At 31.7% G+C, this 22,604-nt stretch overlaps 7 protein-coding genes and 1 non-coding gene across 19 annotated transcripts; 4 read left to right on the forward strand and 4 right to left on the reverse strand.

Annotated features, from left to right (window-relative positions):
- Positions 1–181: 181 nt before the first annotated feature.
- Positions 182–992, forward strand: LOC128883175 (pre-mRNA-splicing factor ISY1 homolog). The gene is made up of 4 exons (XM_054135258.1): positions 182–318; positions 383–527; positions 576–800; positions 851–992. Exons 1-4 carry the CDS (start codon positions 182–184, stop codon positions 950–952), a joined length of 609 nt encoding a protein of 202 aa, XP_053991233.1. The 3' UTR covers positions 953–992.
- A 471-nt stretch (positions 993–1,463) lies between these two features.
- LOC128883552 (uncharacterized) lies at positions 1,464–3,465 on the forward strand. Of its 4 annotated transcripts, none has more exons than XM_054136055.1 (10): positions 1,464–1,589; positions 1,685–1,753; positions 1,886–2,026; positions 2,267–2,407; positions 2,644–2,726; positions 2,778–2,915; positions 2,982–3,035; positions 3,100–3,129; positions 3,181–3,205; positions 3,261–3,465. In XM_054136055.1, the coding sequence occupies exons 2-10, from the start codon at positions 1,696–1,698 to the stop codon at positions 3,377–3,379; spliced, it is 789 nt and encodes a 262-aa protein (XP_053992030.1). In that variant the 5' UTR covers positions 1,464–1,589; positions 1,685–1,695; the 3' UTR covers positions 3,380–3,465. The 4 variants fall into 4 exon arrangements, with proteins under 4 accessions (XP_053992030.1, XP_053992032.1, XP_053992033.1 ...); XM_054136057.1 differs by having other exon boundaries at positions 2,267–2,380; XM_054136058.1 differs by having other exon boundaries at positions 3,181–3,465.
- LOC128883551 (uncharacterized) lies at positions 3,291–6,165 on the reverse strand. 5 transcript variants are annotated; one of them, XR_008459052.1, is made up of 10 exons: positions 6,048–6,165; positions 4,921–5,960; positions 4,826–4,869; positions 4,570–4,748; positions 4,367–4,516; positions 4,138–4,317; positions 4,011–4,072; positions 3,794–3,956; positions 3,602–3,730; positions 3,291–3,423 (listed from the first exon to the last, which is right to left on the reverse strand). XR_008459052.1 is itself a non-coding variant. In XM_054136052.1 (10 exons), exons 2-9 carry the CDS (start codon positions 5,318–5,320, stop codon positions 3,679–3,681), a joined length of 1,230 nt encoding a protein of 409 aa, XP_053992027.1. In that variant the 5' UTR covers positions 5,321–5,960; positions 6,048–6,165; the 3' UTR covers positions 3,354–3,423; positions 3,639–3,678. The 5 variants fall into 5 exon arrangements, 4 of the variants coding, with proteins under 4 accessions (XP_053992027.1, XP_053992029.1, XP_053992025.1 ...); XM_054136052.1 differs by having other exon boundaries at positions 3,354–3,423; positions 3,639–3,730; XM_054136054.1 differs by having other exon boundaries at positions 3,369–3,423; positions 3,683–3,730.
- Positions 6,166–6,319: 154 nt separating this feature from the next.
- LOC128883550 (ankyrin repeat domain-containing protein 26-like) lies at positions 6,320–10,319 on the reverse strand. Of its 3 annotated transcripts, XM_054136049.1 has the most exons (16): positions 9,978–10,319; positions 9,551–9,919; positions 9,369–9,458; positions 9,274–9,309; positions 9,077–9,228; positions 8,906–9,030; positions 8,733–8,841; positions 8,478–8,684; positions 8,358–8,399; positions 8,110–8,285; positions 7,939–8,029; positions 7,823–7,890; positions 7,694–7,756; positions 7,202–7,643; positions 7,029–7,092; positions 6,320–6,655 (listed from the first exon to the last, which is right to left on the reverse strand). In XM_054136049.1, the coding sequence occupies exons 1-16, from the start codon at positions 10,072–10,074 to the stop codon at positions 6,522–6,524; spliced, it is 2,265 nt and encodes a 754-aa protein (XP_053992024.1). In that variant the 5' UTR covers positions 10,075–10,319; the 3' UTR covers positions 6,320–6,521. The 3 variants fall into 3 exon arrangements, 2 of the variants coding, with proteins under 2 accessions (XP_053992024.1, XP_053992023.1); XM_054136048.1 differs by having other exon boundaries at positions 9,077–9,309; XR_008459051.1 differs by having other exon boundaries at positions 6,593–6,655; positions 7,029–7,118; positions 9,077–9,309.
- A 4,584-nt stretch (positions 10,320–14,903) lies between these two features.
- Positions 14,904–18,840, forward strand: LOC128883422 (uncharacterized). Of its 3 annotated transcripts, XM_054135766.1 has the most exons (4): positions 14,904–16,751; positions 16,801–17,147; positions 17,205–17,252; positions 17,298–18,840. In XM_054135766.1, the coding sequence occupies exons 1-4, from the start codon at positions 14,923–14,925 to the stop codon at positions 18,698–18,700; spliced, it is 3,627 nt and encodes a 1,208-aa protein (XP_053991741.1). In that variant the 5' UTR covers positions 14,904–14,922; the 3' UTR covers positions 18,701–18,840. The 3 variants fall into 3 exon arrangements, with proteins under 3 accessions (XP_053991741.1, XP_053991742.1, XP_053991743.1); XM_054135767.1 differs by lacking the exon at positions 17,205–17,252 and having other exon boundaries at positions 17,289–18,840; XM_054135768.1 differs by lacking the exon at positions 17,205–17,252.
- A 147-nt stretch (positions 18,841–18,987) lies between these two features.
- Trnas-aga (transfer RNA serine (anticodon AGA)) lies at positions 18,988–19,069 on the reverse strand. The gene has a single exon. It is a non-coding gene; the product is annotated as a tRNA-Ser (tRNA).
- Positions 19,070–19,179: 110 nt separating this feature from the next.
- On the forward strand, positions 19,180–20,512 carry LOC128883427 (40S ribosomal protein S17-like). The gene is made up of 4 exons (XM_054135773.1): positions 19,180–19,333; positions 19,387–19,844; positions 19,904–20,220; positions 20,276–20,512. The coding sequence occupies exons 2-4, from the start codon at positions 19,842–19,844 to the stop codon at positions 20,364–20,366; spliced, it is 411 nt and encodes a 136-aa protein (XP_053991748.1). The 5' UTR covers positions 19,180–19,333; positions 19,387–19,841; the 3' UTR covers positions 20,367–20,512.
- Positions 20,443–22,159, reverse strand: LOC128883425 (uncharacterized). Its single transcript, XM_054135771.1, has 4 exons — positions 21,115–22,159; positions 20,845–21,067; positions 20,634–20,759; positions 20,443–20,583 (listed from the first exon to the last, which is right to left on the reverse strand). Exons 1-4 carry the CDS (start codon positions 22,077–22,079, stop codon positions 20,449–20,451), a joined length of 1,449 nt encoding a protein of 482 aa, XP_053991746.1. The 5' UTR covers positions 22,080–22,159; the 3' UTR covers positions 20,443–20,448.
- Between the last annotated feature and the right edge of the window lie 445 nt (positions 22,160–22,604).

The following is a 22,604-nucleotide window of genomic DNA, read 5'->3' on the forward strand; positions in this document are numbered from 1 at the left end:
CTTCAAAGATAAGTGTGAACTCAATGATTCGGTCCTAAAAAAAAACAGATATTCGTATAGGCACATATATGCTCGATCATTTATTTCTGTAAAAAGCAATTTTGTTTTTAGTTTTCAGCTTTAAACGCTAAAAAGTATATTTGTTTCCGAATTCATAGATTTTCATTTAAATTTACTGAAAATGGCAAGAAATTCAGAGAAGGCTATGGCCATGCTGAATAGATGGCATCAAATGAAGCATAACATTGTCGTAGGAGTGAAAGGTAGACGTCCGCGAAGAACAGAAGACTCGGATAATATTAAAGAATGTGAATATTGGTAAATTTTTTTTAGATGAAAATAATTTTTAAAAAAGTAACGAGAAATATGGTTTTAATTTTAGGCGTCATCAAATTATTCGAGAAATTACTCAGAAAATTTCGGAAATCCAAAATGCTGCTTTAGGAGAAACACGATTACGCGATTTAAATGATAATATAAATAACCTTTTAAATGAAAAACAAAGATGGGAAACACGAATCAAAGATGTAAACATTAATAAAAATGAATAAAAGACGTTTTTCATGATAGTTTAGTTAGGAGGACCAGATTATTCAGTTACATCGGCACGTTTATCGGATGCTTTAGGAGAAGAACTTGTGTCAACTTCCACGTCTGGATATAAATATTTTGGAGCTGCTAAAAATTTGCCTGGTGTACGAGAATTTTTCGAAAAAGATTCATCAAGTACGACTGAACGCAGAACACGGGCTCAAATTTATCGAAACATTACACCAGATTATTATGGCTGGCGGGACGAAGTACGTTAATCTATCTAGGATATGTTTTTAACACATTTTTTTTTTTATAGGAGGATTCGGAATTACTTGCGTTAGAGAAAAAACGAGAGGAAGAACTTCAAGTTGAACTAATGCAAGCCTGGCGAGATAATAACCAATTGAAAAGTACATGAAACAGAGACGTTCTTGTTTTATTGTTTTAAAAAAAAAAAAAAACTTGTTGGAACTCTATACTGTGTCTTCACATATTGTTTTTCTATAAAACTGTATTCTTTTTGTTCATACTTTATATTACCGGGAGGCGCCGCAGCGTCTTTTTGTTCAAAAGACGGTCTTTCTAAACTTCAATAACTCCACAGGAAACGCTCGACGTGTTTTATAGCCATGGGTAAAGGAGATTACCAATTAAAAAATTTCTTTTTAAAAAACATTTTTTTTTTGTTAATATTTACTAATCATATTAATAAATATGACAGTTTAGTTTGAAAAATCGTGCAAAAAAATCTACACTTTTTAAGAAAAAACATAGTATAAATAACAAAACTACAAAATGTTTTAACACAAAAGATTGACATATTGTATCGTTTGTTAAAGTGCTGTTTAAAGATTGGTAAATTATTAAATTAATTAAAAAAAAAATAAAACATACAAATAATTATTTTACATAACATTACTAAATTTTAAAAATAAATTGACGATTCAAACAAAAAAATAAAGTTTTGAGCAACAAGAAAGAAAAGTTATATTTTTTCTTTTTCATGCACACCACTGGAATGGATTTTTTTTTTGTTTAGTCGGTACCACGTAACGGTAAATTAAAAAAAAATTCTTTTCTACTTTATTTTAACTTGACATATAAAAGAAAAGATTTCTTTACTACTACAATTGTGTGGAATATTTAACAGATAACGTAAAAATGAATGAACTTTGTAATGTGTCCTTCTGCAAGACACACTCACATGCTTCTGTGTCAGGTAATAAATCTTATTGATTTAATTAGTATTCACAATGCAACTAAAGTAGAAAATTCAATGTATCGTGAAACAGAAATCGAAATAATTTTAGAGACTTGTTTTATTGAACGTTTTTCTTGATGTGCACTGTAGATGACGCAGAAAAAATGGGTATCAATATAGAAAGTTGCGCTTTAATAACAAATGTGTCTTCACTCGGCTACCCGCTGTTGAATTCCAGTACAAGTCATCAAAACGCTTTTGCGGATTCAGTCGTTATTGTTGCAAATACAAGTATGCTGTAAGGTCAATTATTGTTTTGTGTAGTGAGTAGCATGTTCACGTACTACAATTTGTAATTAGCAATCATTATTTTGTCCATAATGAATATGACTTGAACAATATCTAAGCCCAAGTCTCCATTGATTGTTTCCAACAATTCATCAAATCATTGAGATACATTTTTACCTGTGTATTACAATATATTATTTGAACAGTTTTACACAATTAAAAAACTGCAACCTTGTGCTTTAGAAAATGACATGTATGAAATAAAACCGAATTCGTCGTTGAATAACCCTACACTGGTTGAGCCGCAATCATCGAATGGTCAAGCAAGTCACAATACTATAAGTCAAATGTTGAATGGTACTCAAACACCACAAGACAAGGAATGTTAGATATTTAAGTCGGACTTGTTTTAATAGCTATTCCATTAAAGTAGTTCATGAAGTTGTGTTAGTTGGACTGGTAGCAGTAAGAGTGATAGGCATTAGGACTTATAATAGGAATGGAACTCGTCTAGGTACTGATGAGTTCCCTTTCTTAACTAATGCCTGTAGTTATAAGTTCTTCGTTCTAGCCATGTTTTTTTTGGTGATGAAATGCATAAGCGTATGTGAAAAACGTAGATGAAACGCTGTCTATTTCGTTGTCAAGCTTAATGGAATCTGAAAAAGAGAAAATCGGGCGTGATGTGAATCCTTCAGCTCAAGTTAGCGTTTTTTTTTTTTTAAGTTAAAACACCTTGCTATGTTAATGGCAGGATTCGTGGGAACAAAATCTGGAGCAATTGATGAGTTTATTTGCTCAATTATGTTTAGAAACTATGTATTTCCGTGTAAAACGTTCGAAGGATGATGTTGAAAATTTAGTGAAAATTCAAATGGATTTAGAAAGAAGGGTATAGAAAAAAATTTTCAATAGACAAAAGAAAATTTTTGTTTTTAATGATTTTTTTTTTTCGCAGATTTTACAATTACAGTTTCAAGACAATCAAACTCTTCATCTGCCTTTGTCTGAGGTAAGCATAAAAGTACAATATCTTAATGGGGTTTGTATTTTTACTAAAATGATTGAATTATTAGATAACCTTTTTAAATGACGATAATTTTCAGGTTAGTTTTTTTTTTTGATAACAAGAAAAAAAATGTTTTTTTTTATTTTAGGAAGTATTGGTATCCAATTCAACACGTACAATATTATGCTGTGTGTAGTCAATGGGTGCATACGATTGAACGGTGTTTAGAATTTTTATTAAACAATGGCGATGTATGTACGCTCCAAGGATTTGAAAAAAATAAGCAAAAAAATATAATTTTCTTTTTTGGTCTCTATTTTCTTCGTTGTACAGATACTTTGAATTAGAGCACTGCTGAATTTAACGTAAATAATGCTTTCTTTTTTTTTGTCTGAAAAAATAACGAACATAGAATCAAATTATTTGAATAGTTTATTTTGAAAGCTTGGATTAAATGTTGTTTTGTAAAGATAAGTATTTTAATCTTTGTTGTGATAAAGTATTTTATTTTGCTAAGCTGGAAGAGTTGAAGTACGAATTAGTTTGTTATCAAAAACACATTAGGTTACCGTGAAAAGTATTTTACAAAAATAGTTATTTTCTTACTGATTTTTCTATTTTAAAGAAAAATGTGAAGAAATTAATATTACCAAGAACGATTACAAGCCCATTTCAAATATCGAACATCTCCGAGAATTCTAAAAAAATAAATGCAAGTCATGGTTTTAAAAAAAAAATTTTAGCAAGAGTAGTGCTAATACCGTGGTTTTCGATAATTCTTTATGCAAAAAAAGAGACCGAAAATGAGACACCATGCACCAATAAAAATATAGGCGAAACCCAAAAATTTGTTGCGTCCTCCTAACCAAGAGGTGGTAGATAAAACAACACGTTTTTTTCCTTGAAAAGATCCGACTGGATACCCTACAGAAACAGCATTTAGCAGTTTTAGTTTCTGACGATCAAAAAACAAATTACGATTCGTGATATGAACTGTAAGCGGTAATGTAAGTGGTTGATCAATTCGAGCGTATAATTTTCTAATTTTGGAGGATGATGACAACAAGTGTTTATCCATGTATATGAAGAGATGTGGTACTTTTACCGAAACGTTGGTAACGCTGCGTTTCTCATCCACACAATGAAATGACCGTTTTCCACTTTCTTAGGAAAAATATCTTCATTTAACCATTCATTGACTTTGTCGTTTGGTACGTTTTGAGGATTTTTAAACCTAAAGCGAACGTCACTAGACCATGCAATAACGGAAACACTTTCATCCAGCCTACCAAAAACAATGTGTGATACTGTTTTATCAAGAGTAGAAGATTTACTTGACATTTTCATTATCAATAGACATGGTGAAGCTATCATTGAAAACACTGTGAGCAGCTAAACCACAAGGACTTAAAATACGACCATCAGAATCCGTTATCATAGGATGGCAAGAGGAAGCATCTGAAGCATCTGTTAGGATTTTTCCTCTAAATAAAAAAAAAAAGCCGTTCTAGTGCTTACAACTTTAAGAAAAGTTTACCTTAGTTGCTCTTCATGACGACTATTGACATAACGTCGATGATTTTGATAATAGTTACTTAGTTCGTAGTATAAATAAATAGGTGGAGAAATTGTGGTATGAAATGGACCAACACAATGCTCAGGGCGAATTTCAGCGTTATAAATGGAGTTGGTGATTGATGGATCAGGGTATTCGTACTAGTAAAGTGATGTTAAATGCATACGTGTTATTTTTTTCAAAAGAAAGAAAAAGAAAGACAGAATTGAAAACATACCACACATTCAACTACTTTATTGCTGGTTAGAATAAGGAGTATACCTTGTAAAAAGTAGAATTGATTGTACCATTAAAGACAAAAGATACTTTTACCTAAACATGAGAAGATGAAACCAAAAACGAAAAAGAAAGACACAATCCATCCAGTTGTCAAAACAGGCTGCCATGCGTGAAGTTTTTGCTGACTGAAATTAGTAATAAAATTTGCCTTTTCATCGGTCCTCACAGTGTCATCATTTCGAGAATCTATTGAGTGTGAACGTTTTGCTTGAAGTTTGGTAGAAGTACGATGATGCAAGGTCTGGGGAAGAGCGGATTTCACCTGTAGTACCTTATTTGTATGACTCAAAGACGCATTTGAAGAACTTTTTTGATTATTTGTATGACTCAAAGACGCATTTGAAGAACTTTTTTGTTTATTTATATGCCTTTTTTCGTCATTTGAATCGTTTTCTTCTTTATTCGAATAGGATCTCTCCTCATGAACTTCCATAATGCTTCTAGAATAATATACAATATACTATTAAAACATATTGCTTGGATGAGCGAAACTGGAAATCCAGGTATCACGAGCTTATGTTGTTTTCCTTGCCTTTTGTGTTACGTGAAAAGTTTAAAACTAGTTTGTTCTTAATGATACTAAATCCGTTTTCACCCACTTACAAACACACGCAAACGTACATGTATATATATATATAGAGAGAGAGAGAGTCAAGGAACAGGTTAAAAAAAAATACAATTGTGTTTATTGAAATTTGCTAAAAATTCTTAACGTTAACAAAAAGTGTGAATAAACGCTCAAAATAAGTGTCAGTTTTTCAGCATTATGATTTCATTAATGTTTCATAGGCTTCAAAACCCTTACGAGTTCCTTTATATTGGTTATTAAAAAAAACACTTGATGGTTGGGTGGATTGAAAGAAATTCAACAAATGTTTAGGCCATTTCGAAGGACTGTAACGTTTCCAATAAGAGCTTTCAGGTGGCCTTAAGAGTAAATCTAATGTTAACGCGGCTGTTACACCGAAAAATGCAAACAAGCGAAAACTTTCGCATTGTTGTTTAAAAGTATCAAATGTTATGCCGTACCGTCCTATACATAAATCACGCGCATAGAGAGCATGACGCAGTATCTGAGAAAAAATGTTACAAGAAGCCTTTTTGTTTTGTTTGTCTTCACACACACACACACACACACACACACACACTATGAAGCCTACATCTGTATGACGTTTGGGGCCTCGGCAACGCGTACCCAAATGCCTTTTAAAACAATGAGAGAACATTTAGAGTATCATATTAATGTAAGCAGAAAATTATTACGTTTTTAAATTAGTTGACACTTGGTAAAGACATTTTTACTTAAAGTAAGGTACTGTTCCTAGTATAAAACCTTTCTCATATGTGTAGCACTACGTTAACTAAAGCGCGTTACAGCTCAAAAAAAAATGGTGACCCGGTTTTGAATAAGATAAGATCAAACTATATAAAATACGTAGAAAACTTTTCACTTTGTATCAAGTTTGTAATTTTTTCAAAAAGCAATCTAATCAAGTAGAGTGTCCGATAAACCGAATACACTAACGGAAAAACTAGCGAAATTGAACAACACAAGGAGTTTTAAAACAAAGATGTTAGTCAACACGTATTGAAACATGATTTGATAACGCTCTGCTTAAAATGTGTGTGTATTGTTAAACATAAGAAAATTGTTGTTTTTTGAAATTGCCACAAAAACGAAGTTCTTGACGTATTCGGTGAATACTTGCATCGACCTCAACCAATTCCCGCTCTAATTTGATTTGATTGAATCGCTCACAATTTCTTCCTGACGTTATAACAAAAAAGTTGAATTTAAAAATCTGGCCTTTATTTTTTTAGAAAAAATAAGCCGAAGAATAAAATTATGTTTAAAAAAGTATTCAAAAAACTCAAATAAGAAGACATCGAAATGTAAAAAAGCATTTCAATAGAACAAGGTCAAATCATTGATTCATCAATTGAAAATTTGATTTAAGAAGGGATTTTTCCAAAATCATTGGAATTTTTTTTTTTATCGTTAAGCTCAAGGTTGTTTTATTTTATTTTTAAAGGCGAGAGAGAGAGAGAGAGAAAAAAAAAATAAACGTTCTTTAATTAAAAAAAGAATGCCACCCTCTATACTAATTTGATACGGAGATTAAAAAGAAGAAATACAGTACCGTAATATTTTTGTGGTATTTTACCCAAGTCGGATTCGAGTTGGTTTTTTTCAGCTTCTAATAGCTAAAACAAAAACAAAATTCCTAAAACTGTTCAAGCAATAAATATGCAATGATGAATATATCATTGCATTATAACAAATTATAGAGTAGAAACAAGCACAAAAACCTACAATAAGTTGTTTTTTTAATGCTTCTATCTGATAAATATTGTAGGTAGTATCAGGCTGGTTAGAGCACATTGTGTCATTTGTTGAATTGTTTTTTTCATTTGACATTAATGTCTTGGAAGAATCCTGAAATTGAGGGGAAGTCCCGCCTTGAAGTATAGGTGGTATTTCTTGAGCTATTGGCTTAGTATGCAGGGGAGTTTGGATGGTAGTTGTGTGAAAATCATGTTGCGTTATAGAGCGGTTGTTATCCCATTCATTGCAAGTGAACCTTGTACAAGGTTTTGTTGTTAAAGAATAGGCGACATTATTAACAATAGGATTGGAATTAGATAATTTCTTTATCCCTTCATAATCTTTGCGTAATTTGACGTTTTCTTGTGTTAGTAATAAATTATCATTTTGACAAGTTCTTAAATCCACAGCGTATTGTTCATTTAACGCACTAGAAGCAATAATACAAGAGTGGAGCATTTTATTGAAATGGTCACTTACAAAAGACGTTTAATTTCACGCGTTGCTGTTACTAATTCCTCTTCTGTTGCACTTTGTTTTTTTCTAATAAGAATCAGAGTACAAAAAAAAAAGTAAAGTTAAAGAAAAAGCAGTCCCATTATCCTATACTTTAGAGATTCGTATTGATCTTGTAAAGAAGATGTTTGTTGATGAATTTCTTCACTTTCAGTACATTTCTGTGCTTAAAGAAATAAAAAAGCGGAACAATGTTAGAGAAAACGTACCTGAAGCAGCAGTCGTTGTTGTTGTTGAGAAAGGCGATCTTTTTCTTTAAGCTCTTCAATCATTTGCATATGACAAATTTCAGACTGTTTTCTGAATTCACCGCAGTAACGAATTTATAGAAAACCAAAAAATCTTACAAAAAAACACGAGTATTCAAAAAAAAAATTTACTTGTGAACAAGATCATCTTCAAGTTGTGCACAGTTTTTCTCTAATTTTTGGATATATTCAGTCTGTTCATCCACCGTCGTTTGTAAAGAAATAACATTTTTAAAACATTCCGAGTATTTGGTTTCAAATGTGTCACATGTCGACTTCAGTAGGTTGAGTTCTTTTTCGTATACTTCCTAAGTCATTCACGTATCCACAATATCTTTTTTTTAAAAGAACAAGAATGGCCGAAAAGGCAAGAAACGTACTTTTTCTTTATTTAAAACATCAACTTGTTTTTCTAATGCTTTCTTTTTAGTTTATAAAATTTAAAAATAAAAAGATGATATAAAAATAAAAAGACATTGACAAACTTTTTTTTTTTTTACCTTTTCATTCGTTTCATTAGATTTTAATTCTATCATATTATCGACATCACTTTGAAGCCTTTCAATAGTGCCTTTTTGATGAAGTAACAAAAGTTCGGAACGATCGAAATCATTTTTTATAATAGAATATTGTTTTTGCAATTCACTCGTTGCGGCATCCGCTTGTTCTTTATACCTCTCCACTCTTTCTAATTTAGTTTTTATGATCTACAACGATTCGCATAAGACGGCATCAAGGAATGGCTAACTTCTTACAGTAAGTTGATGCAGAGCTTCTTCATAATCTTTACTAAGGTCCGTATATTTTTCTCTCCACTGAAACACTTGCGATTCTTGTTCGTGAAATTTCGCTTCCAAGTTTTTCCTTAAATATTACATAGTTCAAGCAATCAACCATGCAGAATTGAGAATGGATTGAAATAGTCTACATTTCATGAATGGCCTCAGACTGATCATCAAAAGTTTTTCTTCTAAAGCTGCTCAATTTCGTTCCATATAGACTATCCATATCACGTTTATGTTTTAAAAGATCATCATTGGCTTTTTTAAATATCTAAGTAATATCTCGACAGCATGACATAAATGTTTTGTCGAATTACTTTTTCAGTTTCATTGGATATTCGTTCTTCAGCTTCTTTATCTAGCATACGTAAAGACAAACGATGATTTTGCGTGTCCGAAAAGCTGAAATCATAAGGATGCTTTTTTAATTGCGAAGGGCTCTTTGTATAGCTAGATGGGGACATCAAAGCTGGTAAAATACAGTGAGTAGAGTCTTTATTATACTGTCTCTCACTATTGACGCCTTCGTTGCTTTCCGTTCTTTTCAATGCTGTTAAAATCAATAGAAACACATGTTTTTCCTTCTTGAAACTTCTCTTCATTGCTTACTTGAAAGTCCATCATGCTGATATTTAAAATGCGGAGCTTTTGTTGTATAATCTTTTTGCTTAAAATAACAATCGTCATTTTTGTAGGAATCTAAAATGTCAATATATGATAGGATACAAAAGAAAAAATGGATTGTTTCACAAAAAAAACTTGTAATAAATTTTCTCAACAAGGAAGTGTACCATTAGTAACTGTTGGATAGCACTGTCGTAAACGCTCAGAATTATCGTTGTCAGCTTTGTTACGAAGTTTTGATGACAAGCGGTCGCTCGAATTCGGAGGTTCGTATGGATTAACATTATGACGTGAAAAATCACGTAAAACTGGACTGAAGTTCTTCTCATCATTGGGTAAATGTGGTGATTTGGAAGAAACAGTTTTTGACTTAAACGGCGTGTTTCTACTGAAACATTTTAACGTGTCCTCTTTTACTCTAGAATCCCTAGAAAGTTCATTTTTGGAATGAGGAGAACATGGTAGAAAAGTGTCACGTTTATTTTTGCCAACTAAAGCATCACCAGAACGTATTTTCGAAAGGTCAACGTTTAAATCTAAAACATTAATAATTAAACAGCTAGAATCTGTATTAAAAATCACAAAATTTCTTACCCCGTATGCCACTTTCCGCTTGTTCTAACCGACTTTCATAATCGTCCATATATTTTTGATTGGACAAATCTAAAATTTTTCTTCTATACAGAGACATACTCAAGTCCTCCGTATCATTACAAAAAAAAATAAAAGATTTTCCTTAACTTAACGATACATATTTTATTGTTTTCTATAATACCACTTCAACCCTCTCGTTTTTACAAAACCTGTGACCTGTCAAACAGAATTTCAAGACAGCCACCTATGCTAAAATGACGAGCATCTCGGCAGTAGTGAATGTCTCTTACTCAACATAGAATAATTTCTCATTAATAAAACAACAATTTACAAAAAATTGGTTTTTTAAATATAATTTTTACTTCAATGTCTTTATACAATTCAATATATGTAAAGGTCATGCAAGCATATGCAATAATAAATAAGTTTTTCATTCACCCCACATTAATCGTGGCATCTTGGCAATTTGTCACGACCGCTGTGACATTTTGTCACACATTTTCACATAAACAAAAAAGTTTAAAAAAATGAATACTATATGAAATCTTTTCTTCATATTTAAAAAAAGTGTCTGTATTTGTTGCACACGAAAATCATTATTTTTTTTTAAGAAAATGTACACCACTGAATGTAGAGGTCAGATTACCCGTAAATCAAATGAAACATGGAATTCATTAAAAGATCAATTATTTACCTGTCAAGAATCAATCAAATCTCTTTTAGATCAATTACAGGGCACATATGAACAATCAGGAATACTTTCTACATTTGATGACAAAACTCATGTGCACCTGTGTCACGATTTGGACTCTTTATTTTCTCTTGCTGAAGCACTCACTGATCAGATGTCAAATTTAAGCAACGGTAATCCCGTTCAAAGAACACAGTCTCACCGTTATGAAGCATTAACACAGGAATACAAATCACAGAGTCAATATTTGTTAAAAAAAATATCAGAGAAAAGACTAAGAGAACGATTACTGGAGCCCAATTCATTAAAATCAGAAACAAAAAATCAGAATTTCATGGAACGAGACGCTCTCTTGAAGGAAAATGAGGATATACATTCTTCATTAAAAACGTTAGAGAGTACAACATCTCAAGCTGCTACAATAATGAAAAGTATGACACGACAAGGAGTTCAGTTAAAGAATGCAAACGCATCTATGTTCAACTTCAATCAAAAAAACATCACATTGAAAAAAACAATGAAGTTAATTAGTACATTACAATTCAAGCACCGTATTATTCTTGCCACCGTCACTGGCTTATGTTTGCTTGTTACTCTTTTGTATTTATTTCGTTAATTGATTTTTAAAAACTTAAAACGATGACAGATATTCTTTAACGTCCCTTAAAAATAGAATACAAAGTATATTTTAGACAAAAAAAATAAGCTTAAAACATATGAAAAGGCATCTAGTAACCGTTTTGCGACATAGTCTTACCATAGAATACAATGAAACCTATATAATTTTTACTAAGTTTAAAAAATGTTTAAACTCTACCAATTTAAATCTGTTTCATCAAAACGAAATGCGATATAGAAAAAAGCCAAAAAAAAATAAATCAGCTTGCTACTTTTCAATTTTATTTTAAACTTTTTTTAGAAAAAAACTTTTATTACGTTGGGACAGCGCTTCTCAATCAATCCGTACAAGGATAAAATAAAATAATTTAAAAAACAAATGCAAAGCGAAATACAGAGTTTTGTGTAAGTCGGAAGTCAACAAAAGAAAATATAATAGAACAGTGTGTTATCTAATTACTAAATAATCACGATGTTTTGAAAAAAAGGTATTAAACACTGCGACTACCATATGGTACGTTATCTTCTGTAAAATGGGATACTAACAGTAGAATGCTTTAGCAAAAGCGAATTTTTTTTTTCCTATGTGCGAATAAAACAACGATTCAAACTAGCGGCCTACAAAGCTCAAACGTGAATTCAACGCAATTGTTTTTTCAATAAACTTTTGAGTAACCCCAAAATTATCACCGTAAAAATTAGTTGGATATATCAAATTATGTCAAAAAAGAGAGTTGTAAAACAAAGCGCTTATAATCAAAGATGATGCTTCAAAAAAACCTCAGGTTATTCACTTGTCAAAAAAAATTATTATGCGTTGGTAACATAATGCAGTATATTGCTTTGTAATAGAGTAAATCATTGCATACGTCTTATTGCCTATTTATGTAAATAACTAAATATCTATTCTGATACTAAAATTTTGCAGATTTCTTAACAAAAAGTATAAATTTTTTTTTAATCATGTAGGATTATTGTAAATTTTAATTTTTTTGAAAAAAACCTGTAGTATCTCTCTTTTTCGACACTGGTACGTCTTAAAAAAAATTCCGTTGCTTTTACTTTCTTGGTTGCTGGCATTGAATCGCATTGAAAAAAAAAAAACTTATTAATGCAAAGTTATCTGAATTATTTGTTAGCGTAAAAGAATGGTACCGATTGTTTATTTCAAGCAACGAACAGATAATTGCTTATTATGTACATAATATGGAAAGAACGAATTAAACGAGTGGTATCCCTTTTTCCAAATTTTTCAAAAACGCAGTCTTTTAGTACATTTAAGTAGTGTGATAAAAAAGAAACAGTACGTCTATGATTCAAAATAAAGTTTAGTCGTGTTTTATTTAATACAATAATTTGAAAAAAATGTCCTTTATAATATTTTGATATTAAGGTATGTATTTTTTTTTTATATATAGAATATTCTCGTAGAAAAAAATATTTGTTACATTCGTTTTTTTAATTTTCGATATAATTTAAAAAATACTTTTACAATGATTCTTGGTAGCATTCAAAATTTTTTTTAGGATAACGGCTTTCTATTGGTAATAAAGTTTTTTACCAAAGTTGTTCTTCTACGTTATTCTTAAATCCTTTTTTCATTATCTCTTTCAAAGGCTGTATAGTTTTTTAACTCAATTGAAAATTGTTCCAGAAAAGAATTTTTTCAATAATTCTTTGTAATCTATAGGTTTTGCTTTTTTTTTTGTAAAAATCTTCTTGATTTCTTAAAAATCAATTATATCAATAGATTTTTTCTCGATGGATTATATCTGTCCGTGAAATAGTTTACTTTGGTTTAAAAAATTAAGTATAAAGATTAAGGAATTATACAATACCAACGCTTTTTTTTTTTAATAATTTATCGTAAATCTCAATGGTGTTATGTTTTTTTTCCCCATGTATTAACCCACTTTGTTGTAAACAACATCTTTTTAATATATCAAGAAGGCATCGTCATATATTTAATGAATAAATCAACCATTTCCGTTATCTTTTTAAATATTATTACATCAGAATATTTCCGAAATGAGCTCTGACGTTATAATTTAAATTTCTTCCCTTTTTCTTAACAATTATTTTAAGCATCCTTCTAGTCCGCTATAATCACATTATTTTAACAGTGATCTATCTTTATGCGAAGTGTTTTGGCTCCATACGAAAATTCGTACGCACTTCCTCACGAAAAACTTTCTTTTCATTCCAGTGCAATACTTCATCCAACGATTTCTTGTGAATCAAGTTCTTTAAATGTAAATTATAATGAACATGTTGACAATTATTTAGATAATCTATCGAATAATTTCGTACCCAACGATTATCTTGTACGTTTTCAAATCTAATTTTTGTTAATTTGAATTGTAAAGTTTTTCATGTAGATATCTATAGACTCAAAAGGATCCAAGTGTTTAAAAATGAACAGAGATCATAGAATCCTTCCACAGAGCAAGTCAACGTCTTTGCTTCATAAAAAATTAGCATCGATTAGTGATTCACTTCAATACAATACTCAAGCACATACTACAGTTGACGTATGCATTCACAATGAGGAATTATTAGTGAATAATGAAAATGCTCAATTTACAAAAGATGGCCAAACAACAAGTCATATGGATTCTGCTTTTGTCAAATATTTAAATATTGATTCGAATGCACGAGAAAAGCATCATGAAACTATGGTTAATTATAATGAATGCCATTCAGCTTTTTCTCTTCCCGATGTCTCTCCAACGTCAATTTTCCATCATTCAGAAGACCGGTCAAAATTTTACACCGATCTTTCTAAAGATTTGTTTCATGCAGCTTTGCATGATACATTAAAAAAAGACGAAAAGTATATACGCGAACAGTATAGTGAGGACAGTACAACTTGTCCTTTTGGGAACACAAGAAATAGTGATGAGAAGCCTTTTTATGAAAAAGATTTCATAACATCACCTTCCTATACTCCTGAAGAGATTAATTTTATAGAGCCATGTAAAAGTTTTCCGCATGTGAATGAAACCAAGTCAGTTCCGATAATGAAAAACGACTTGACTCAGGGTTGGGGTGAATCGAATGCACCACAAGACATGTACTGTGTGAAATCTCGAGCTACCGAACAATGGCCTTATCAAACGTTAAACAATAGTACAACACATGATGAGTCGGAATCTCATGTCTCATCCGAACGCCATTCATTAGCGCACCAGTGTCATAATTTTCCTCATCAAAATGATAAAAAAAAATGTTTTCAGAACTCACTCGTAACTCAAGAAGAATATCGCTCGTCTTTATATAAATCCTTCTTAACGAAGACTTATTCTTCACCAACACTAAAAAATGTACAACCTAAACAACAAAATTCTTGGTTGTATTCAGCTCATATGATGCCGTCTGAAAAAGATGCTTCTCATGTAAGTTTTGAATGCCGTTTCATCTCAAAAATCTGGTAATTATGACTTGTCTTAGGCACAAAAAATTCAAAATTACACAAAGCATAATACACAAGAAAAAAGCATTCTTGAGGCTGGTTTAAAAAATAATCCGACGTTTCATTACATGAACTTGCTAAATACATCTAAAACATCTGGTGATTCTTTTTCAAATCCGTTTCTTCAAAGTTCTTACGTACCTCTTGAATCCTCTTCTCCACCCATGCAGCCATCTTGTTTGCCCTTAGAATCCCCGTGTCTTTTCATGGAAAATTCTCCAAAAGACTCTATTGACCATCAGCAGGATCTTAGAGTCGAACGACAGAAAGACGTCTCTGACATTAAAAAGCACGCTTTAGCTGAAGATGCAGAAAATTCTTTTTGTAACGTGTCGTCAAACGATTGTTTAAACGATTGTGTACAGAATTGTGAGGGAACAGATTCTCAGTGCAACGTATTTTCTATAGATAGGACATCTGTGTTACAAAATAGTTGTTTACCACAAGTTTCAAACAAAACCTATGAGAAATCAACTGTAAATGACTGCCAGATAAGCGATACTCAAGATTTAGATAAAGCTAACGCTAAGGCTTGCTGGATAGGAAATAAAAGTGGAACCTTAACAGACATGAGTTATTCCAATCCAAAAAAGTGCTTCCAGGAAAAATTTTGCTTTGATGAGTTGAAAACGTTAGGATTATTTTTAGCACATATTTATGCATTGTATCAACATACCGTATGTTCGAAAAATTGTAAGAGTTCACTGCAAAATTCTGTTGCTTGGTTGGGGATACTTGATCATTACGAGGATGAATTACTGGATTTTGTCAGCATGTGCAATGAAAGGAGGGACGAACTCAATCACGTGTTTTTGTGCAAGTCCTCTGAAACTGAGAAAGACACGGGAAACGAGTTGTTAAAACAGGAGAATGATTTCAAAACATTCGAAAAAGGCCAAAATCAAGATGTTCTAGCCCATACATTTTTTGTACATTCAGGGGTGCAAGATGATAAATTTCTACATTGTGTAGCCGAATGGTATCAAATCAAATGCCATAAGGGTCTATTTTGTAACAAAACCTTGAAAAAAGAACAAGAAATTAAGGCGCCTCCATTAAACAATCTAACACATACTTTGGTATGTGATGTGCAAGAAAAACCACAATCTTCCGCGACACCTAAGATATTGAAGTACAAAAATGAAAAAACGTGTGAGAGCGTGTCTGGATCTTATCAAATCACTAAATTATTTTTTGAATGTTTACAAGCACTCAAGGAATTAAAAGATATATTTGGTGGTGCGAGACATATTCAAAGCGATATTGATTTATCTTCATATTATCTTCGATCGGCTATAAGTGCGTATCAAAAACATGATTTGAGGAAAGATACAGACGAAGAGAAAACAGCGTTGAGGAACATGTACAAAGCAAACTGTTTACATGAAGGAGAATTAGATTCACTTCTCTATTCCGATTCCACATGCACAGGCATAAGTCATCGAATGTGTGAAACAGGCCGCTGTGAAAAAGCTTCTTGTTTTTATGATGCTGCACTTTCTACTCCTCGTATGCAGAGTATCCGGAATGTTTTGAAAAACAAAACATTAGATAACCGTGTACACGACGACGGTGAACAAGAAAAAGGTACATATGAGACTGCACAAGCTGGAGTATCACAAGAAATCTCTATACAAGGACAACTTGGTAAAGAAAACATTGTTGAGAAAGAGTTTTATCCACCGAGCGAGCACAGCAACATGGTAGCAACTCAAAATATACCATTCAACTCTTTACCTGATCAATTATGTTACGAGAAAGCATCTTTACTTGATACGAAAAAAAATACTGCCGTCAACCATCAACAAGAATGTTTATTAATTTTAGGTTTTTTGAAAAGAGCGTCTCCGCAATGGGCGGCACATTATCACTCTCATGAATGGCATTCGCGTTACATTTCAGTAGAAAGAAACGAATCCATTGAAATGTACATGAAAATTTTTTTACCTCAAGAATCCTTTTTCGCTTTGAACACAATGAGCTGTCATAAAAAGTAAGGTATAATACATTCATCCTTGAGTAATTTTTGATGTGTAAATTAGTAATTTAATATTATCCTCAAGTTTTATTTTGCCAATGAAAAATGCTTTTGAGTTACTTTGTTTGTGGTTCAATCGCCTTGATTGTTTTCGATTGTCTCATGAACCAAACTTTGAACCTTTTTTCCTGATTCCATCAGTGGAACAAAAAAATTATTCTCAACCATTTCTTTCATTATCGTCTGATATTTTAAATCATGTGAATTTCTTTTTAAACGACTCTGCACCTAAATGGAAAAAATATTTAGACTTGCGTGAATCTCAAGTAGTATTTTCCTGTAACAAAAGACATAACTCAACAACCCCTGGTGTCTCAACCTCTCCTTGCCGTGAACCTTCTTTTTTTACGCGTAAGATTCATTAGCTTAATTTTACTTTAAATAGTACATAGTAGCCTATATCTGCAGCGTTTAAGTGTCCTGAAACGAAACGTACCAACACTGAACATAGTTCTGGTAACCAAATCATGTTAGCAATATTTTTTATTACAGTATGTGTAGAATCTCAATATACTGCGCAAACGTCTAACGGTGCTTCAACGAGAAAAGAATTGGATGACATTTCTGCTGTTAAAAATTCTATGCTTATGTATCCTTCTTTGCACGACCCTCCACTCGTGTCCTTTCAAAAATATGAAACAGTTTCTACTTGTGCAACACCTGCTCGTTTATCAATGGTTTCTTTAAACTCTGCATGTCATAACCCACAAGAAAACGTTTTTATGCCATTCACACCTAATTTGGGGAAAGTGACAAGCCAGATACTATCTCCAGTGAAAATAACTCATAAGCGTAAACGGCGTATGGTGGTTATGATATGCACAGCAAGGCCTTGTTCTTTACCGCCTTCAAACGAAACAGAGGATGTCAAAAGCTTACTATCACCTTCTTGTAAAAAACTATGTTTGGTAACGAAACCTTATCATGAGTCATCCGTACCAAATTTTACACAACGGATATGTGAGAAAACGTCCCATACTACCTTCTACAATTCTTTTATGTATCAACCAAATAACATAACATTTCATGATGCTAAAAAAAATGAACTGAATCCTTATTTAGCATCTGCTTTTGTATCCCCTACTGCATCCTTACGTTTTAAAAATAAAAAAATTCCTACTCAAAAACAGTTGCATAATGAAGATAAAGTCACACGTCTACCGATTTGTAAGAAGAAAAAGCTTTCTTCAAAACAACAAGAGGATGTCTCTCTTGAAGTGCAAAAGCTACAGGCCACGTCGACATCTGACGTTTTCTCTTCCTATCCTGCTTATTCTGAAGCGACCAAAAGTTCATCTCCTCCAACACATGATCTTAGAGTGATGTGGAATCCTCAAGAAAATGCTTGGGTTGTAGCTGTCGCAAAAGAGTTCTCGTCTTTAGGATATCCAATTTTTTGTAGTTTTCCTGTTTCAAGATATGGTGCCGATATGGCTCGTTATTTAGCGTTTCAATGGAAAGACCAACATGATTCTAGTGTTCTAGAAGAACGCATCGTCCAACATCCCTCAATTATAACAACTCATCAAATTTGTGATCAAACTAGTTCGACACCACCTTGTCAAAATACAGACGAAAAAAAATCAAGCCCGCCATCACCATCTAACCATACGCTACCTTCTAAAAATACAACACAGCAACGCAGTACATCTCGGTCTTCCAAGTACACAACCGGTAATACTCGCGCAACAACCACATGCCACTCGCGTAACCCACCAAAGTCAGAAATACCAGGTGTGTATTGGTATCGCAATCGTAATGGATGGGTTGCTCAGTGGTTTGAAAAAGGTAAAAATAAACACAAGTTTTTCGCTGCGAGTGCTTTTGGTATTGAAGGCGCAAAAGAAAAAGCAATTGCTTATAGACTAATGAAACTTGAGGAAAAACGGTTAAAAGGATGGTAGTCGTTGTCTACATAAATTATACAACTTTTTTTTAACTTTTAATAAAATTTTAACAACAGTACCTTAGTTGTACGAAATAAGACGTTTTCTAACGTTATGAGTAAAGAAACAAGTTACAATGAGTCTAGATTTCAAAAAAAAAATGAAGAAATGCAAAACTTAAAGAATTGACATTGTTCATGAAAAAATTAGTCTTGTTTTTTAAATGAACAGCGTTTTTAAATTGCGTTTTCCAAGTTTAAAACAGATCAAGTTGATGGAACATGCTTTTGTAAAAAAGCAAAAAACGACAGCGACAGGATTCGAACCTGTGCGGGAAAATCCCAATGGATTTCTAGTCCATCTCCTTAACCACTCGGACACGCTATCTTGTTAATGAGTAGCAAGACAACTGACGTAGAGATGCGCGTGTGGAATTATGTGATTATAACTATTGTTGTGAAATGTTTTTTTTTGCAAATTTTTCTCTATAAATTTTCAAACGCGTTTTCAGTTGGCGAGATTACTTATTTTCTAATAGTTAACAAGTAATTTCAACGAACAGTATTAAAAATGTTATCCAATCCTGGAGACTTTTTTCTTTTAAATTAATCCATTTCAACGCAACTAAAAAAAACGATATGTCAATTTCAAGTAAGTTGAGTGTTTATAAATTGTCAAAAAAATATTACTGTACTCTTTTTAAGTAAAAAAAAATGCCCGATTGTTTAACCGCTGTTTCAAGCGGATAGAGACCAAATTTGTCGTTTCGGTTCACGGAATCTTACATACTTGTAAAAAATTTATCAGACCTACAGTGTCCGTTAATATATTCATATGAAACGTTTGTAACAAAAGTAATATCAAAAATGTGTAGTATTCAAACAAAATATTACATTGATTAATTTAAAAAATACTTTCCTTTATTTAATTTTTTTAATTAAAATGTTGCGTATAATAAAATGAAGATAGTAAGGGTAGAAAAAAACATGTTGGGTAGAAACTAGATTGTTTTGTCTGATTCGCTTTTGGGCCAGAAGCGAAAACATGTAATAGTTTCGTGAGCAGAAATAATAGCCATCTTTCAGGCAAAACACAACGGTTTGTTGGCGGTTGACGTATTGATATAGCGTTATCTTCCTTTTCGAAGTAATTCATAACAATGGTAACACTATTGCTTAACTTTTTCGAAGGAAACTTATTGTTTTGTTTACTTTAATATAGGGTCGTGTGCGCACAAAAACCGTCAAAAAGGCTGCAAGGCAAATTGTGGAAAAGTACTATCCAATGCTGACAATGGATTTTCAAACAAACAAAAAGATATCGGAAGAAGTAGCAACAATTCCAACAAAAAGAATGAGAAATAAGATTGCTGGATTCGTCACACATTTGATGCGTCGTATACAACATCGTCCCGTTCGTGGTATTTCGTTAAAATTACAAGAAGAAGAACGTGAAAGAAGAATGGATTATGTTCCAGAAAGTTCAGAGTTAGCTGTCGAAAAAATTGTTGTTGATGACGGAACGTATGAAATGTTAAGGTAAGCTCGTAATTTATTATATATTTTTTATTTTAACATGGCATATTTTTTGTAGCGCGTTAAAAATTAACATATCTAATGTTACACGTGAAGAATCAGCACAGGCACCTCCATCTCGTTTAGCCAATCGAAGCGCTATGCGATAAAAATTGATTTTTATTGCTGTATTGTTTTGATAACATTTTAATAATTAAAAAAAATCTAATTCCTTAATGATAGACAAGTACATCAAATATGCTCAGTCGAATGCATCATATGTTGTTTATGACACGTATAAGAAGCACAAAATATTTTACCCCAAATCCACAAAAGCAATATAATTGCAATATATAACGAATTTTTGCGTAATGGTACTCCAGCACACTAAAACAGTAAAAGTTTTCTAATTTATAAATGGAAATAAGAATACATACTGAAAGTGTTGGGTACATTTTCTGATAAACCGGTAATGGTCTTGTTAACAAATTTTTCTCGATAGATATCTCATTAGCGGTAGTCCACCAGTCCCAGAATAATGTTTCTTGGTCTTCGTGTATTATCTGTAAAAAAAAATTGTTAAATCATAATTTGTAGACGGGTGAGGAATAAGAAAAAGAATAGAGAATAAAAATTTGTTGGCATTACCTTAAAAGCTTTTTCAGCTTCGTGAATATAAGCAAGTAAAATACAAGAAGTAGCTAAGGCTGCAAGCGAAATGGCTAAACCGTATTCATTATATAGGAAAAAACTTGTATCGCTCGAAAAAAGTAAAATGGACGTTAATAATAAGAAGAATGCAATGTAAAAAACGTTAGCCGGTTTTTGTACTAAATTAATATGTCTATTGACTGTTTTAAAGAAGTTGTATCTAAAATAATTATTAAAAAATCATCTCATTAAAAAATCGTACGTTACCTTGCATTATTCCAAATATAAAGAGTTTCAGAGAAATTCATTTGTTTATTTTTTTGAAAAATTGCATAAGGAGTAAAACAAGGAAATCGATGCGTAAAGTATTGAACGGCTTGAGCTTGCGTACTTGTTATCAGGATACTTAGCATTGGAATTTTATAAACAGTTAATGTGATGTATAAACAAAACATGGAAACGAAAAAATCAATACACAAAGCTTGAATAGGTGTTTTACAAACAAATGAAAATGATTGAGAATTGTAGTAAAATTCTTCAAAATGTATAGCAATAAGGCGTTGTAAAGAAGGAGATATATGAATAATAAGTGATATACAACAAAATAATAAAGCGACATGGAGATATTTATTTTCAGAAACAAAATAATATCTTAAAAGGTGCTGTTGAAAATTTTCAAGGGGGGTTTTTTGCGAAGAAGAAAGTGTAAAAAAAGTCGGTTCTTCATTGGCTTCTTGTTGCTGAATTAGGATAGATTGTCTTGTGAAGTAGCATAAAAGTTCTTCAGCGTCAAATTTAGTAAAGTAAGAAGCTTGAGAAATACGAAAAAGTGTACTTAAACTTATCCAAAAAATTAACGTTAAGATTAATAAAGGACGTTTTTGATAAAAAGACGATAAAACAACAACACCAATAGAAAAACAATAGAAAAGCGGAACAATTGAAGATAATAATTCTTCTTTATAAGTATCCTGTAAGGGTGAAGGACTTGTTTGATCTCCTAAAACTATACGAACTCCCGTTTCTAAAATGTTAACAAAGGTACCCGTTAAAGGTGCTGGAACGATTTTTAATGTATCAAAATGACATTGAGGCTTTGTTTTGATATTTTTTAATAGAATCAAAACCCACAAAAAACAAATACAAATGACAAAAACTACTAAATAATATTGTTGTGTTAATAAAACTTTTTCGACTATAAGAAAACGACTTTTAAATAATATACGAATCATATCAGCTTTACGATATTTCCATATTTTTCTCCATATAGCGTATTTTAACAATATTGAACTTTTAATTGTAGTTTGTAAATTATCATCAGCTATATAATGATATCCTTCAGTAGGAAACACGTTCCATAAAATATTATTATCAAGCCATTTTTCTAATATTTTTAAACAGGAAGAAAATTTCCAATTGTTTTTATAAGAAAAAAAAAAATTTTTTTTTTCTTGGAATTTATGGCAGTGATCATGGAAATGAATCCATTCGTATTCAATTTGAGGAAATCTCAATGTATCATACAAAACATTTTCCGGTTCCACAAGATCTAAACGTTTTATTGGAAGAAGGGTAGATTTCCGTGAATTTAATTCCAATATATTTAATAAACCATCTTCATCTTTATTCCATAACGTTGTATCACTACTGAACATTCCAAGAATTGTCTTAACATATTTTAGAGAGTAAACATAAAAAAATAAAAAAATAAATTTTTTTATAAAAAAAAAATGAATTGACATGATATTAAAAAGTAT

This window comes from Hylaeus volcanicus, unplaced genomic scaffold (assembly GCF_026283585.1).
Source record: "Hylaeus volcanicus isolate JK05 unplaced genomic scaffold, UHH_iyHylVolc1.0_haploid 12221, whole genome shotgun sequence".
NCBI lineage: Eukaryota > Metazoa > Arthropoda > Insecta > Hymenoptera > Colletidae > Hylaeus > Hylaeus volcanicus.